Genomic DNA, 16,928 nt, shown 5'->3' with positions numbered 1-16,928 from the left:
GCGAGGAGCGGCGAAATTGTGACAGAGGGTAATAGGAGATGTCCCCTAACGCACTGGTATGTTTACTTTTGAGCGATTTTAACAATACAGATTCTCTTTAAGGTGTTTGGATGGGCTCCCCTCCCTGGCACCACTTTGTTTCTGTTCCGGGCTCTGGCTTTGACTGGAGGCAGTTGAGTTGAAGTCAAGATAGCTTATTCTCTCCTGGCTCCTTTAAAGGAGAACTGTAGTGAAAGGTATATGGAGGCTGCCATATTGATTTCCTTTTAAGCAATACCAGTTGCCTGGCAGCTCTGCTAAGCTATTTGCCTGCAGTAGTGTGAATCACAAACAGAAACAAGCCTGCAGCTAATCTTGTTGTCAGAAGCACCTTATCTGCTGCATGCTTGTTTAGAGTCTACGGCTAAAAGTATTAGAGGCAGAGGGTCAGCAGGATAGCCAGTTAACTGGTATTGCTTAAAAGGAAATAAATATGGCAGCCTCCATATACCTCTCAATATAGTTCTACTTCAATGTCAGTGCTCCTGCCCTGGCGTGTGCAACAGCCGCAGCCTGGAGCTGCTTCTGAACTAAGCATGGCCAGAACGCTCCCATCCGTGGCAGCTGTGCAGAGCCGGGCAAGATCACTGACATACAGGGAGAGTGGAGAGGACAGAGCATGTGCCACTCTGTTGGATTCCATTTGACTATCTGCAGTCAGAGCCATAAACGGGAAGCGGAGTGGTGCAACAGAGGAAGCCCATCCAAATGTTGACCTTAACCACTTCCCGACCGCCTAACGCACAGAGGCGGCCGGGAAGTGGAGCCCTGAAGGACCGGCTCACCCACAGAGGCGGCGGTCCTTCTAAGGGCATGGGCGGAGCGATCGCGTCATCCGTGACGCGATCCTCCGCCGGCTACTGTCACCGCTCGCCTGCCGTAACATCCCGCCGGCTATACGGAAGCGCCGGCGGGATGTTAACCCCGCGATCGCCGCATACAAAGTGTATAATACACTTTGTAATGTTTACAAAGTGTATTATACAGGCTGCCTCCTGCCCTGGTGGTCCCAGTGTCCGAGGGACCACCAGGGCAGGCTGCAGCCACCCTAGTCTGCACCCAAGCACACTGATTTCTCCCCCCCCTGCCCCAGATCGCCCACAGCACCCATCAGACCCCCCCCTGCCCACCCCCCAGACCCCTGTTTGCACCCAATCACCGCCCTAATCACCCATCAATCACTCCCTGTCACTATCTGTCAACGCTATTTTTTTTTTTATCCCCCCCCTGCTCCCTGCCCCCTCCTGATCACCCCCCACCCCTCAGATTCTCCCCAGACCACCCCCCCAGACCACCCCCCCTGTTTACTGTATGCATCTATCCCCCTGATCACCTGTCAATCACCTGTCAATCACCTGTCAATCACCCGTCAATCACCCGTCAATCACCCATCAATCACCCCCTGTCACTGCCACCCATCAATCAGCCCCTAACCTGCCCCTTGCGGGCAATCTGATCACCCCCCCACACCAATAGATCGCCCGCAGATCCGACATCAGATCACCTCCCAAATCCATTGTTTACATCTATTCTCTCCTCTAAACACCCACTAATTACCCATCAATCACCCATCAATCACCCCCTATCACCCCCTATCACCACCTGTCACTTTTACCTATCAGATCAGACCCTAATCTGCCCCTTGCGGGCACCCAATCACCCGCCCACACGCTCAGATTGCCCTCTGACCCCCCCTTATCAATTCACCAGTGCATTAATTACATCTGTTCTTCCCTGTAATAACCCACTGATCACCTGTCAATCACCTGCCAATCACCTATCACCCATCAATCACCCCCTGTCACCCCCTGTCACTGCCACCCATCAATCAGCCCCTAACCTGCCCCTTGCGGGCAATCTGATCACCCACCCACACCATTAGATCGCCCGCAAACCCGCCGTCAGATTACCTCCCAAATGTATCGTTTACATCTGTTATCTTCTCTAAACACCCACTAATTACCCATCAATCACCCATCAATCACCCCCTATCACCACCTGTCACTGTTACCTATCAGATCAGACCCTAATCTGCCCCTTGCGGGCACCCAATCACCCGCCCACACGCTCAGATTGCCCTCAGACCCCCCCCTTATCAATTCGCCAGTGCATTAATTACATCTGTCCTTCCCTGTAATAACCCACTGATCCCCTGTCAATCACCTGCCAATCACCTATCACCCATCAATCACCCCCTGTCACTGCCACCCAACAATCAGCCCCTAACCTGCCCCTTGCGGGCAATCTGATCACCCACCCACACCAATAGATCGCCCGCAGATCCGACATCAGATCACCACCCAAGCGCAGCGTTTACATCTATTCTCTCCTCTAAACACCCACTAATTACCCATCAATCACCCATCAATCACTCCCTATCACCACCTGTCACTGTTACCTATCAGATCAGACCCTAATCTGCCCCTTGCGGGCACCCAATCACCCGCCTACATGCTCAGATTGCCCTCAGACCCCCCCTTATCAATTCGCCAGTGCAATATTTACATCTGTCCTTCCCTGTAATAACCCACTGATCACCTGTCAATCACCTGCCAATCACCTATCACCCATCAATCACCCCGTCACTGCCACCCAACAATCAGCCCCTAACCTGCCCCTTGCGGGCAAACTGATCACCCACCCACACCAATAGATCGCCCGCAGATCCGACATCAGATCACCACCCAAGCGCAGTGTTTCCATCTATTCTCTCCTCTAAACACCCACTAATTACCCATCAATCACCCCCTATCACCACCTGTCACTGTTACCCATCAGATCAGACCCTAATCTGCCCCTTGCGGGCACCCAATCGCCAGCCTACACGCTCAGATTGCCCTCAGACCCCCCCTTATCAATTCGCCAGTGCAATATTTACATCTGTTCTCCCCTGTAATAACCCACTGATTACCTGTCAATCACCTATCAATCACCCCCTGTCACTGCCACCCATCAATCACCCCCTGTCACTGCCACCCATCAATCACCCGCTGTCACTGCCACCCATCAATCAGCCCCTAACCTGCCCCTTGCGGGCAAACTGATCACCCACCCACACCAATAGATCGCCCGCAGATCCGACATCAGATCACCACCCAAGCGCAGTGTTTCCATCTATTCTCTACCCTAAACACCCACTAATTACCCATCAATCACCCCCTGTCACTGCTACCTATCAGATTAGACCCCTATCTGCCCCTAGGGCACTCAATCACCCGCCCACACCCTCAGAATGCCCTCAGACCCCAGCCCTGATCACCTCGCCAGTGCATTGCTTGCATCTATTCCCCCCTCTAATCACACCTTGAGACACCCATCAATCACCTCCTGTCACCCCCTAGCACACCTACCCATCAGATCAGGCCCCAATTTGCCCCGTGTGGGCTCCTGATCACTCGGCCAAACCCTCAGATCCCCCTCAGACCCCCTTCCGATCACCTCCCCAGTGCATTGATTGCATCTATTTTCCCCTCTAACCAACCCCTGAGACACCCATCAATCACCTCCTGTCACCCCCCTAGCACTCCTATCCATCAGATCAGGCCCAATACAACCTGTCATCTAAAAGGCCACCCTGCTTATGACCGGTTCCACAAAATTCGCCCCCTCATAGACCACCTGTCATCAAAATTTGCAGATGCTTATACCCCTGAACAGTCATTTTGAGACATTTGGTTTCCAGACTACTCACGGTTTTGGGCCTGTAAAATGCCAGGGCGGTATATTAACCCCACAAGTGACCCCATTTTAGAAAAAAAGACACCCCAAGGTATTCTGTTAGGTGTATGACGAGTTCATAGAAGATTTTATTTTTTGTCAAAAGTTAGCGGAAATTAATTTTTATTGTTTTTTTTTCACAAAGTGTCATTTTTCACTAACTTGTGACAAAAAATAAAATCTTCTATGAACTCGCCATACACCTAACGGAATACCTTGGGGTGTCTTCTTTCTAAAATGGGGTCACTTGTGGGGTTCCTATACTGCCCTGGCATTTTAGGGGCCCTAAACCGCGAGGAGTAGTCTAGAAAACAAATGCTTCAAAATGACCTGTGAATAGGACGTTGGGCCCCTTAGCGCACCTAGGCTGCAAAAAAGTGTCACACATGTGGTACCGCCGTACTCAGGAAAAGTAGTATAATGTGTTTTGGGGTGTATTTTTACACATACCCATGCTGGGTGGGAGAAATTTCTATGTAAATGGACAATTGTGTGTAAAAAAATCAAACAATTGTCATTTACAGAGATATTTCTCCCACTTAGCATGGGTATGTGTAAAAATACACCCCAAAACGCATTATACTACTTCTCCTGAGTACGGCGGTACCACATGTGTGGCACTTTTTTACACCCTAAGTACGCTAAGGGGCCCAAAGTCCAATGAGTACCTTTAGGATTTCACAGGTCATTTTGCGACATTTGGTTTCAAGACTACTCCTCACGGTTTAGGGCCCCTAAAATGCCAGGGCAGTATAGGAACCCCACAAATTACCCCATTCTAGAAAGGAGACACCCAAAGGTATTCCGTACGGAGTATGGTGAGTTCATAGAAGATTTTATTTTTTGTCACAAGTTAGCGGAAAATGACACTTTGTGAAAAAAAACTATTAAAATCAATTTCCGCTAACTTGTGACAAAAAAATAAAAACTTCTATGAACTCACCATACTCCTAACGGAATACCTTGGGGTGTCTTCTTTCTAAAATGGGGTCATTAGTGGGGTTCCTATACTGCCCTGGCATTTTAGGGGCCGTAAACCGTGAGGAGTAGTCTTGAAACAAAAATGACCTGTGAAATCCTAAAGGTACTCATTGGACTTTGGGCCCCTTAGTGCAGTTAGGGTGCAAAAAAGTGCCACACATGTGGTATCGCCGTACTCGGGAGAAGTAGTACAATGTGTTTTGGGGTGTATTTTTACACATACCCATGCTGGGTGGGAGAAATACCTCTGTAAATGACAATCTTTTGATTTTTTTACACACAATTGTCCATTTACAGAGGTATTTCTCCCACCCAGCATGGGTATGTGTAAAAATACACCCCAAAACACATTGTACTACTTCTCCCGAGTATGGCGATACCACATGTGTGGCACTTTTTTGCACCCTAACTGCGCCTAAAGGGCCCAAAGTCCAATGAGTACCTTTAGGATTTCACAGGTCATTTTGAGAAATTTCGTTTCAAGACTACTCCTCACGGTTTAGGGCCCCTAAAATGCCAGGGCATTATAGGAACCCCACAAATGACCCCATTTTAGAAAGAAGACACCCCAAGGTATTACGTTAGGAGTATGGTGAGCTCATAGAAGATTTTATTTTTTGTCAAAAGTTAGCGGAAATTGATTTTAATTGTGTTTTTTCACAAAGTGTCATTTTCCGCTAACTTTTGACAAAAAATAAAATCTTCTATGAACTCACCATACTCCTAACGGAATACCTTGGGGTGTCTTCTTTCTAAAATGGGGTCATTTGTGGGGTTCCTATACTGCCCTGGCATTTTAGGGGCCCTAAACCGTGAGGAGTAGTCTTGAAACGAAATTTCTCAAAATGACCTGTGAAATCCTAAAGGTACTCATTGGACTTTGGGCCCTTTAGCGCAGTTAGGGTGCAAAAAAGTGCCACACATGTGGTATCACCGTACTCAGGAGAAGTAGTATAATGTGTTTTGTGGTGTATTTTTACACATACCCATGCTGAGTGGGAGAAATATCTCTGTAAATGGACAATTGTGTGTAAAAAAAATTAACAAATTGTCATTTACAGAGATATTTCTCCCACCCAGCATGGGTATGTGTAAAAATACACCCCAAAACACATTATACTACTTCTCCTGAGTACGGCAATACCACATGTGTGGCACTTTTTTGCAGCCTAACTGCGCTAAGGGGTCCAAAGTCCAATGAGCACCTTTAGGCTTTACAGGGGTGCTTACAATTTAGCACCCCCCAAAATGTCAGGACAGTAAACACACCCCACAAATGACCCCATTTTGGAAAGTAGACCCTTCAAGGTATTCAGAGAGGGGCATGGTGAGTCTGTGGCAGATTTCATTTTTTTTTGTCGCAAGTTAGAAGAAATGGAAACTTTTTTTTTTTTTTTCCTCACAAAGTGTCATTTTCCGCTTACTTGTGACAAAAAATAATATCTTCTATGAACTCACTATGCCTCTCAGTGAATACTTTGGGATGACTTCTTTCCAAAATGGGGTCATTTGGGGGGTATTTATACTATCCTGGAATTCTAGCCCCTCATGAAACATGACAGGGGGTCAGAAAAGTCAGAGATGCTTGAAAATGGGAAAATTCACTTTTTGCACCATAGTTTGTAAACGCTATAACTTTTACCCAAACCAATAAATATACACTGAATGGGTTTTTTTTTATCAAAAACATGTTTGTCCACATTTTTCGCGCTGCATGTATACAGAAATTTTACTTTATTTGAAAAATGTCAGCACAGAAAGTTAAAAAAATCATTTTTTTGCCAAAATTCATGTCTTTTTTGATGAATATAATAAAAAGTAAAAATCGCAGGAGCAATCAAATAGCACCAAAAGAAAGCTTTATTAGTGACAAGAAAAGGAGCCAAAATTCATTTAGGTGGTAGGTTGTATGAGCGAGCAATAAACCGTGAAAGCTGCAGTGGTCTGAATGGAAAAAAAGTGGCCGGTCCTTAAGGGGTAGAAAGCCCTAGGTCCTCAAGTGGTTAAAGGGGCAGTTTAGTGAAAATTATTATTTACCATTAATCATATATCAGTTATTTAAAATAAGGAGCATATGTTTCTCCATAGACCTTGTCTTAAAAGAAAGTAGATGATATCCCTTAATTCTGCTTTCCAGAGAGCTGAGCTCCTTAACCACTTGAGGACCACAGTCTTTCTACCCCTTAAGGACCAGGCACTTTTTTTCCATTCAGACCACTGCAGCTTTCACGGTTTATTGCTCGGTCATACAACCTACCACCTAAATGAATTTTACCTCCTTTTCTTGTCACTAATACAGCTTTCTTTTGGTGCTATTTGATTGCTACTGCGAGTTTTAGTTTTTATTATATTCATCAAAAAAGACAAAATGATTTTTTTTACTTTCTGTGCTTACATTTTTTAAATAAAGTAAAATTTCTGTATACATTTTTGTCCAAATTTATTGTGCTACATGTCTTTGATAAAAAAAATCCATTCAGTGTATATTTATTGGTTTTGGTAAAAGTTATAGCGTTTACAACTATGGTGCCAAAAATGAATTTTCCCATTTTGAAGCATCTCCTCACGGTTTAGGGCCCCTAAAATGCCAGGGCAGTATAGGAACCCCACAAGTGACCCCATTTTAGAAAGAAGACACCCCAAGGTATTCCGTTAGGTGTATGGTGAGTTCATAGAAGATTTTGTTTTTTGTCACAAGTTAGTGAAAAATGACACTTTGTGAAAAAACAATAAAAATCAATTTCCGCTAACTTTTGACAAAAAATAAAATTTTCTATGAACTCGTCATACACCTAACAGAATACCTTGGGGTGTCTTTTTTCTAAAATGGGGTCACTTGTGGGGTTCCTATACTGCCCTGGCATTTTACGGGCCCAAAACCGTGAGGAGCCTGCAAACCAAATGTCTCAAAATGACTGTTCAGGGGTATAAGCATCTGCAAATTTTGATGACAGGTGGTTTATGAGGGGGCGAATTTTGTGGAACCGGTCATAAGCAGGATGGCCTTTTAGATGACAGGTTGTATTGGGCCTGATCTGATGGATAGGAGTGCTAGGGGGGTGACAGGAGGTGATTGATGGGTGTCTCAGGGGGTGGTTAGAGGGGAAAATAGATGCAATCAATGCACTGGGGAGGTGATCGGAAGGGGGTCTGAGGGGGATCTGAGGGTTTGGCCGAGTGATCAGGAGCCCACACGGGGCAAATTAGGGCCTGATTGTAACGATCGGATGCTGCAACTCAGACGTCTGATCATGTGTGATCTGCAGAATCACCAATAATACAGACGCTATACCTGATTATGTGGTGATCTGCAGTATCACCAATAATACAAGTATAGCTAACAGGATGCAAGGTGTATAGTGCTTGGTGCAACAGTAACTGATTGGTTTTATGAGACCTCACCAGAGGAGCTGGTGGGTACTATCAGAAAGAGCACCTCACCAGTGGCTAGGGCCCACTGGTGAGTAGAGTAGTCAGACAGGCAAGAATCGGCAACGGGCAGGCAGAGACAGTACAAGATCGGCAGGCAAGAGAGTAGTGAATATCAGGCAAAGGTTCAGCAACTAAGACAGATAGGCAGAGGCACAGAATCGTTTAGCAATAGCAGGGTCAGAGAGTAGCCAGAATCATACACAGGTAATCAAATACAAAATACAATTCCTAGTCTGGTGTGAAGTCCTTGGTTTCAACACCCGGATACTAGTCTAAGGTCTGAGGGCTAGCACGATGTGTTCGCAACAACAGACTTCGAGTTAGTGGCAGCTCGCTGTCTTTATGCTGGCAGGGGACTCCCAAACACGCCCCCGCCAGCTCGGCCAATCAGGAGTAAGGAGCGCTCCCTGTGACGTCAGCCGACCTGCGGGTCAGCTCACGCGCCTGCGAGACGCGTAAAGGTCTGATGCTATGCGCCGGCGACAAGCCAGCGCGCAGGGTTCCGAGCTGAGCGGCGGAGACGGCGGTGGTCGTATCCCCGCCGCTCCTTACACTGATCTGATGGGTAGGTGTGCTAGGGGGTGACAGGTGGTGACAGGGGGTGATTGATGGGTGTCTCAAGGTGTGATTAGAGGGGGGAATAGATGCAAGCAATGCACTGGCGAGGTGATCAGGGCTGGGGTCTGAGGGCGTTCTGGGGGTGTGGGCAGGTGATTGGGTGCCCTAGGGGCAGATAGGGGTCTAATCTGATGGGTAGCAGTGACAGGTGGTGACAGGGGTGATTGATGGGTAATTAGTGGGTGTTTAGAGGAGAGAACAGATGTAAACAATGCACTTGGGAGGTGATCTGATGTCGGGTCTGCAAGCGATCTGATGGTGTGGGTGGGTGATCAGATTGCCTGCAAGGGGCAGGTTAGGGGCTGATTGATGGGTGGCAGTGACAGGGGGTGATTGACAGGTGATCAGTGGGTTATTACAGGGAAGAACAGATGTAAATAATGCACTGGCGAATTGATAAGGGGGGGTCTGAGGGCAATCTGAGCATGAGGGCGGGTGATTGGGTGCCCGCAAGGGGCAGATTAGGGTCTGATTTGATGGGTAACAGTGACAGGTGGTGATAGGGGGTGATTAATGGGTAATTAGTGGGTGTTTAGAAGAGAAAACAGATGTAAACAATGCACTTGGGAGGTGATCTGACGGCGGGTCTGCAGGCGATCTGATGGTGTGGGTGGGTGATCAGATTGCCCGCAAGGGGCAGGTTAAGGGCTGATTGATGGGTGGAAGTGACAGGGGGTGATTGATGGGTGGCAGTGACAGGGGGTGATTGATGGGTGATTGATAGGTGATTGACAGGTGATTGACAGGTGATCAGTGGGTATTACTGGGAAGAACAGATGTAAATAATGCACTGGCGAATTGATAAGGGGGAGTCTGAGGGCAATCTGAGCGTGTGGGCGGGTGATTGGGTGCCCCCAAGGGGCAGATTAGGGTCTAATCTGATGGGTAACAGTGACAGGTGGTGATAGGGTGTGATTGATGGGTGATTGATGGGTAATTAGTGGGTGTTTAGAGGAGAGAACAGATGCAAAACAATGCACTTGGGAGGTGATCTGACGTCGGGGCTACGGGCGATCTGATGGTGTGGGTGGGTGATCAGATTGCCTGCAAGGGGCAGGTTAGGGGCTGATTGATGGGTGGCAGTGACAGGTGGTGACAGGGGGTGATTGATGGGTGATTGACAGGTGATTGACAGGTGAGAATAGATGTATACAATACAAGGGGGGGGGGGTCTGGGGAGGATCTGAGGGTGTGGGGGGTGATCAGGAGGCCCCAGGGGGCAGTTAGGACCTAACCTAAAAAAATAGCGTTGATAGATAGTGACAGGGAGTGATTGATGGGTGATTAGGGGGGTGATTGGGTGCAAACATGGGTCTGGGGGGTGGGCAGGGGGGGGGTCTGAGGGTTGCTGTGGGCGATCAGGGGGCAGGGGGGGGGGATCAGTGTGCTTGGGTGCAGACTAGGGTGGCTGCAGCCTGCCCTGGTGGTCCCTCGGACACTGGGACCACCAGGGCAGGAGGCAGCCTGCATAATATGCTTTGTATACAATACAAAGCGTATTATACGCTTTGCATGCGGCAGATCGGGGGTTAACATCCCACCGGCACTTCCGTATGGCTGGCAGGATGTTGCCGCGGTTGGGCGTCATCAGTGACGCGATCGCTCCCCAGGCATGCCGAAAGGACGCAACGCCGATGGGCGTATTGCAGTCCTTTCGGCGTCCACTTTGCCGCCGCCCATCGGCTGTGGGCAGTCGGCAAGTAGTTAATTACCATACTATGCGACGGGACGGACAGACGGACTTCACTGATACCAGGCACTCCAGCTGATTTATAACCTGACTCACACACTACAGAGAGCTGCTGTTCTCCTATGTAACTAGCTAAGTAAATAGATAAAGCAGGCTGCTAATTAGTTATATATGTAGCAGCCTGTTTGTTTATTTACTTAGCTAGTTACAGAGAACAGCACGGGGCTCTCTGTAGTGTGTGATGCTGGGCATACACGGCAGGAAGGGAGGCTTATCAATCGAGCCTGATGGCTCGATTGATAATATCCGACGTGTCCGATACCCCACCGGATCGATACTGTGCTCGATACCGGCGGCGAGAACAATGCCCAGAAACGAGCGGCTCATTAGCCGCTCCAGCGGGGACGAGCGGCAATCGATCCGCGCGCAGGAGCTGGGATGCGCCGCCATCGAGCCGCTGGCTCCATCCGTCATATAATTGAATAGAGAAACATGCCGTGTATGCCCGGCATAAGTCAGCGTTATAATCAGCTGGAGTGTCTGGTATCGGTGAAGTACGTCGCATAGTATGCAAATTAAGGAGCTCAGCTCTCTGGAAAGCAAATTAAGTGATACTTTTTTTAACATAAGGTCTATGGAGAAACATATGCACTTTATTTTAAATAACTGATATGTCATTAATGGTTAATAATAATTTTCACTAAACTGCCCCTTTAAACGACAACTATCAAGGTTAACTAAAATTCTAAATGCCACATACATTTCCTGTAATTACTAGAGAGTAACCAAGCAGCTCAGGGTGACCCAAACTACTAGGAATGTATAGGGGGATAAAAGGGACCAGCCTTATCAATTCCTGCCATGTACTGATGAGGACCAAAAGTCCGAAACAGGCTGTCTACATGTGGGCTTGACATGGCTGTGTAAAATTTCAAGCTATAGGCTTGCTATACACCAGCGGTTCTGGATGCTTGCTTGGCTTACCAAGGGTGAAAAGGGATAATTTGCATATTCAGTAGTAGTGCATTGTGGGTAACCACAAATGTTCACTTATAGCTGAATTATTGCAGATGTCCTTCTGTTTTAAGAAGGCAAATACACCAAGCTGTAATTACTAGCAAATAGCAATACAAAGGCTTTTTTTCATCTTTTCATTTTTTTATGTCAAGAAAATATGACATTTACACAGAACATTTTTCGCTGTGGGCATTACTATGGAGGACTATGTCCAGCACATCCAGCTTACAAAAGCTCTGAACTCTGTTCATTTCTCCTCCTGTCATTACAATTTTCTGGGGAAGGAGGGGGGCTACTGGAAGTCCCTCTGAATTCCATTCCGGTGTAATGTCTGATTGCGCTGCTCGGAAGCTCCCTTCCACACTGAGTAGCACGCATGCTCAGTGTGAAGTTAATGATGCTGCTGGAGGTAAAATACTAAATATCTCCGCTCCCACACCTCTTACACTCCCCAAATTTTCAGGGTAGGGAGGGGACCCCCGAACGACCTCTATGCCAAATTGCAGCCCCCGAGAACCGCTGGTTCAGGAGATAGATTAGAGAAACCTATCCCGGGAACCAGCGGGTCTCGGGGGCTGCAATTTGGCATAGAGGTCGTTCGGGGGGTCCCCTCCCTACCCTGAAAATTTGGGGAGTGTAAGAGGTGTGGGAGCGGAGATATTTAGTATTTTACCTCCAGCAGCATCATTCTATAGGAAATGTGGCCGCACAGTCTCCTACTGCGCATGCGGGGCAGCGCAAATCAGCAGGCAGCGTAATCAGACACTACACCGGACTAAATAGACAGCCAGAAAGGAGCAGAGCAGGAGGGGAAAGTGCATCCTGCACTATTTACACAGCCTTTACTTCACACCATTCTGAAGCTAAGTGTCACTCTTTCTGCTTGTAGGATCCACTCTTCGTATTGACATTGACCCTGCAGAGTTTCAGCATTCACTCTATAAGATGCAGAGATTTTTTTCCTCTCACTTCTGGAGGAGAAAAAGTGCACCTTAAAGAGCAAAAAATACAGTAGGTTTAATGGTTTAACTTTAACACGTAAAAAAAAATCTCACATCTGCTTGTAGCATAATAAAAGTAACAAAGAAACAAAAATATATTATCGAGGGTTTTGTTGTATGTGATTTTGTTGTTTTCTGTTACAGCCTTTGTTACACGTTCCAAAAGGACCTCCAAGAAAACAGAACACCTCCCAGATTCCATCCATGGTGACCAGGGACCAGAAGATCAGAACGTGACAGTTGACAGATTAGTGACGTCAGATAAACAGGATGACAGCAGCAATGAGTCACAGTACAACCCCTCTAATGATGAGCTGGACTCCCACTCTGACACAGAGGAGCAAGAGCAAAAGACAACATCCAATGGAAAGCTGGAATTCTCCTGTGATGAGTGTGGGAAACACTGCATAAGTAAATCCCAACTAACTATCCACCAGAAGCTTCATACGGGAGAGCAGCCTTATGAATGTTCAGAGTGTGGGAAACGTTTCACTCAAAAACCAGCTCTTCAGAGACATCAGCGTATCCACACTGGGGTGAAGCCACATCACTGTGATGAGTGTGGGAAGGGCTTTCATTATAAAGCAGAGCTTATAACCCACCAGAGATATCATACAGGAGAAAGGCCTTTCCAGTGTACTGAGTGTGGGAAAAGTTATGCTACAAATAGCGCACTCCATACTCATAAACTGTCACACATGGAAGTCAAACCATTTTCATGTTCTGAAGCCACAAAAAGCTTCCCCACCAAAGGCAAACTACAAGCCCACCACCTTGTCCATACCGGAGAGAAGCTGCATGAGTGCCCTGAGTGTGGGAAATGTTTCTCTATAAAGTCACATCTTAGCAGCCACCTGACAACACATAGCAAAGAGAAACACTATAAGAGTTCTGAATGTGGAGAAGGTTTCCACCTTAAAAGTCACCTTTGTCAACATGAAAAAAATCATATGGAAGCAAAACTATGTGAGTGCCAAGACTGTGGGAAAACGTTTACCTGGAAGTCTGATCTTCATAGACATGAGAAAAGTCACACAACAGAAAAACCATTTAAGTGCCGTGAATGTGGGAAGGGGTTTTCCACTAAGTCTGAGCTTCATTTACATGAGAGAAGTCACACAGGAGAGAAACCGTTTGAGTGCCGTGAATGTGGGAAGGGGTTTTCCTGTAAGTCTAATCTTCGTGTACATGAGAGAAGTCACACAGGAGAGAAACCGTTTGAGTGCCGTGAATGTGGGAAGGGGTTTTTCACTAAGGCTGAGCTTCATTTACATGAGAGAAGTCACACAGGAGAGAAGCCGTTTGAGTGCCGTGAATGTGGGAAGGGGTTTTCCACTAAGTCTGTGCTTCATTTACATGAGAGAAGTCACACAGGAGAGAAACCGTTTGAGTGCCCTGAATGTGGGAAGGGGTTTTCCACTAAGGGTAAGCTTCATGTACATGAGAGAAGTCACACAGGAGAGAAACCGTTTGAGTGCCGTGAATGTGGGAAGGGGTTTTCCACTAAGGCTGAGCTTCGTAAACATGAGAGAAGTCACACAGGAGAGAAACCGTTTGAGTGCCATGAATGTGGGAAAAAGTTTAGCCAGAACAGTGAACTTCTTATACATGAGAGAAGTCACACAGGAGAGAAACCGTTTGAGTGCCGTGAATGTGGGAAGGGGTTTTCCTGTAAGTCTAATCTTTGTGTACATGAGAGAATTCACACAGGAGAGAAACCATTTCAGTGCCGTGAATGTGGGAAGGGGTTTTCCATTAAGGCTAATCTTCTTAGACATGAGAGAATGCACACAGGAGAGAAACTGTTTGAGTGCCACGAATGTGGGAAGGGGTTTTCTACTAAGTTTGAGCTTCATGTACATGAGAGAAGTCACACAGGAGAGAAACCGTTTGAGTGCCGTGAATGTGGGAAGGGGTTTACCACTAAGTCTGGTCTTCATGTACATGAGAGAAGTCACACATGAGTAAAACCGTTTGAGTGCCATGAATGTGGTAATGGGTTTTCCACTAGGTCTAATTATTCAGTTTCAGCTGCTGTGGCTATGTAATTATACTGATCCCCAGACTGTCCCAAGTCCCAGTGGAATGGTGATCTCTTATATAGAAGAGTTCAATCTGCCTCCAGGAAGACTCCACCAACCAACACCTCCACCAGATGTGGATGTAGATGCCTTCTAGTCATAATGTACATGAAAGTAGTCACATGGGACAGAATGTGGGAAATGTCTACAAAAGACACATGGACAACACATATGCTCATTCTCACAGGTGACAAGCAGTATGCCTGCTCAGAGTGTGGGAAGCAGTTTCATGGTAAGAGAGCTCTAGATCATCACCATTCTATTGTGTATACATTAACTCAAGCATCCAGTATATCCAGGCACACAAATAACGCTCAGATATCAGCCCATACAGTCAGTAGAGGTCCTTTGAAGAAACCCACATCTAGTCTTGGCTCGCATAAAAAAAACAACATAAAATGTTCTGAATGCCACAAAGTATTTACATATAAAACCCACCTTACTATCCACTGGAGAACTCACACCGGAGAAAACCCATCTGAGTGCCCAGATTGTAGGAAGTCTTTTATTCAGAAAGGCGAGATGATTGCACATTTCAACATGGCGAACAGAAGACATTTCAATGCTCTGAATGTGGCAAATGTTCTTTTTTCCTAACTGTGACCTTGCATACCATATAAGAGGCCACACTGGAGAGAGACCTGATAGTTGATCGCAGTGTGGGAAAGGTTTTAAAATAAAAGCCATAGTCTTCTCCCAGTGTTGGACTGGGAGGTGGGAAAGCTGAGGAAATCCACTTGCTGGCCCAGCAACAATAATCAGGTGTTGCGGCTCGCAGTGAAGACTTGCTACAGGTTTCTATTGGGAGTGATAACATAGGGTTTCTGCTGCTTGGCCAGCTGGTGGATTTCCTCAGTTTTTCCACCTTCCAGTCCGACACTGTCGTCTCCACCGGGGACAAAAGTTTTACTTGCTCTAAATATGGAAAGAGATTTTCTGTGAGCTCTGAGCTTATCAGGCACAGGATGAGGCACAGCAATAAGAATCCTGTCCCTTATCAGGGGTGGGGGTAAAAGTTTTAGAGAGCATCATCAGAGCCACACCAGAAAGAAACCATATGACTGTTGGGAGTGTGGAGGATATTTTGGCAATAACGGGGCCCTTTAAAGTCATGAGAGAAACCACACAGCTCTGGACTTATAGCTGTAGAGAGTCTGGGCACACTATCCCTTCTACCAAAGATTGGTTTGATAATAATAACAATGTCATAAAGTTCAAAGTATTATCCCACATGCAAAAAGATATGTACACCAAATATTATCTCACATGGGCCTTATGGATACAGTAGAATATGAGAATGTTGTGAATATACCACCTATTCAGTAGCTTTGTCTAAAACTCACAGTGCGATGTGATGAACAGAATTGTAGAATGTATGAAAAGATGAAGACTTCTTTCTTCAACCAACAGGTAAATGGATAAGCTATATATGACACCCACAGAGTGATAGATTTATTGCATTCTTGAGTTTTGTTAATGTTTTCAAGAACTTCTTTTGTACTGTTTATAAAGTCCAAGATTTGCCAGTTAAACTTGCAGGCACATTTTTGTATCTATGCATAACACGTCCATTTGTATTTTTTCTTTTTTTTGCATCAGACTAATAAAGCTTTTTCATATGACAAAAAAAAAAGAGTCTGAGCTGTTGTAATAAAATGGGGAGAGAAAATATTGGAGAATTTACAAATCACTTGAACAACAGGTCTTAGGCTTCTTTCACATCTAGTATGCGTGAAGGAGCCATTCTCCAGCACGCGTTATGGCCTGCGGCGTGTGGTCCGGATGTTGTGGTGCGACACAATCAGCGGCAGTAGTTATTAATTCACCCGACGGGAAAACTCCAGCTCCGGATGATTAAAAACTCCTGGGTGCGTCAAACCGCAACGCACCAAAACACAGCGTCCGATGTGAAAGGTAAAATGAAAGTCTATGGACTTTCATGTTACCTTGGTTAACGCAAAGTATTGACTTTGCGTTAAAATGCAGAAAACGAGCTCAGATGTGTATGTTGCCAACCGTCCGTCTATGGACGGGCAGTCCGTAATAAAGACCTGAAATTTCCCCTGTCCGTACTGCCCGTCCTTTTGGGACAGGCGTCCGTTAAAATAACTCGCTGGCACTGCTGCTATACGCAGCCAGGTCCCCTGCAGCTGCCCTGTTAAGCAAAACCTTCTCCCTTTCCCTCCTGCCCCCCAATCAGGAGCTTCTATTTTCCCCTTGCCTTCCACCCACCAATCAGAAGCTTCTTTTTCCCTTTCCCTCCCGCCCACCAATCAGGAGCTTCTATTTTCCCCTTTCCTCCCGCCCACCAATCAGGAGCTTCTTTCCCCTTCCACCCTCCAATCAGGAGCT

At 46.5% G+C, this 16,928-nt stretch overlaps 1 protein-coding gene across 1 annotated transcript in view; it reads left to right on the top strand.

Moving 5' to 3' along the window:
• LOC137534540 (zinc finger protein 23-like) overlaps positions 1 to 16,167 on the top strand; it is a 51,801-nt gene extending 35,634 nt beyond the window's left edge. The window contains exon 2 of the mRNA XM_068256083.1: positions 12,640 to 16,167. Within this exon, the coding sequence (XP_068112184.1) occupies positions 13,194 to 14,459 (1,266 nt within the window). The 5' untranslated portion in view covers positions 12,640 to 13,193 and the 3' untranslated portion in view covers positions 14,460 to 16,167. The remainder of the gene's footprint in view (positions 1 to 12,639) is intronic.
• The last annotated feature ends 761 nt before the right edge of the window (positions 16,168 to 16,928 follow it).

The sequence above is a fragment of the Hyperolius riggenbachi genome, chromosome 10 (assembly GCF_040937935.1).
Source record: "Hyperolius riggenbachi isolate aHypRig1 chromosome 10, aHypRig1.pri, whole genome shotgun sequence".
NCBI classification, from domain to species: domain Eukaryota; kingdom Metazoa; phylum Chordata; class Amphibia; order Anura; family Hyperoliidae; genus Hyperolius; species Hyperolius riggenbachi.
This window is presented reverse-complemented; position numbering and strand designations above follow the sequence as displayed.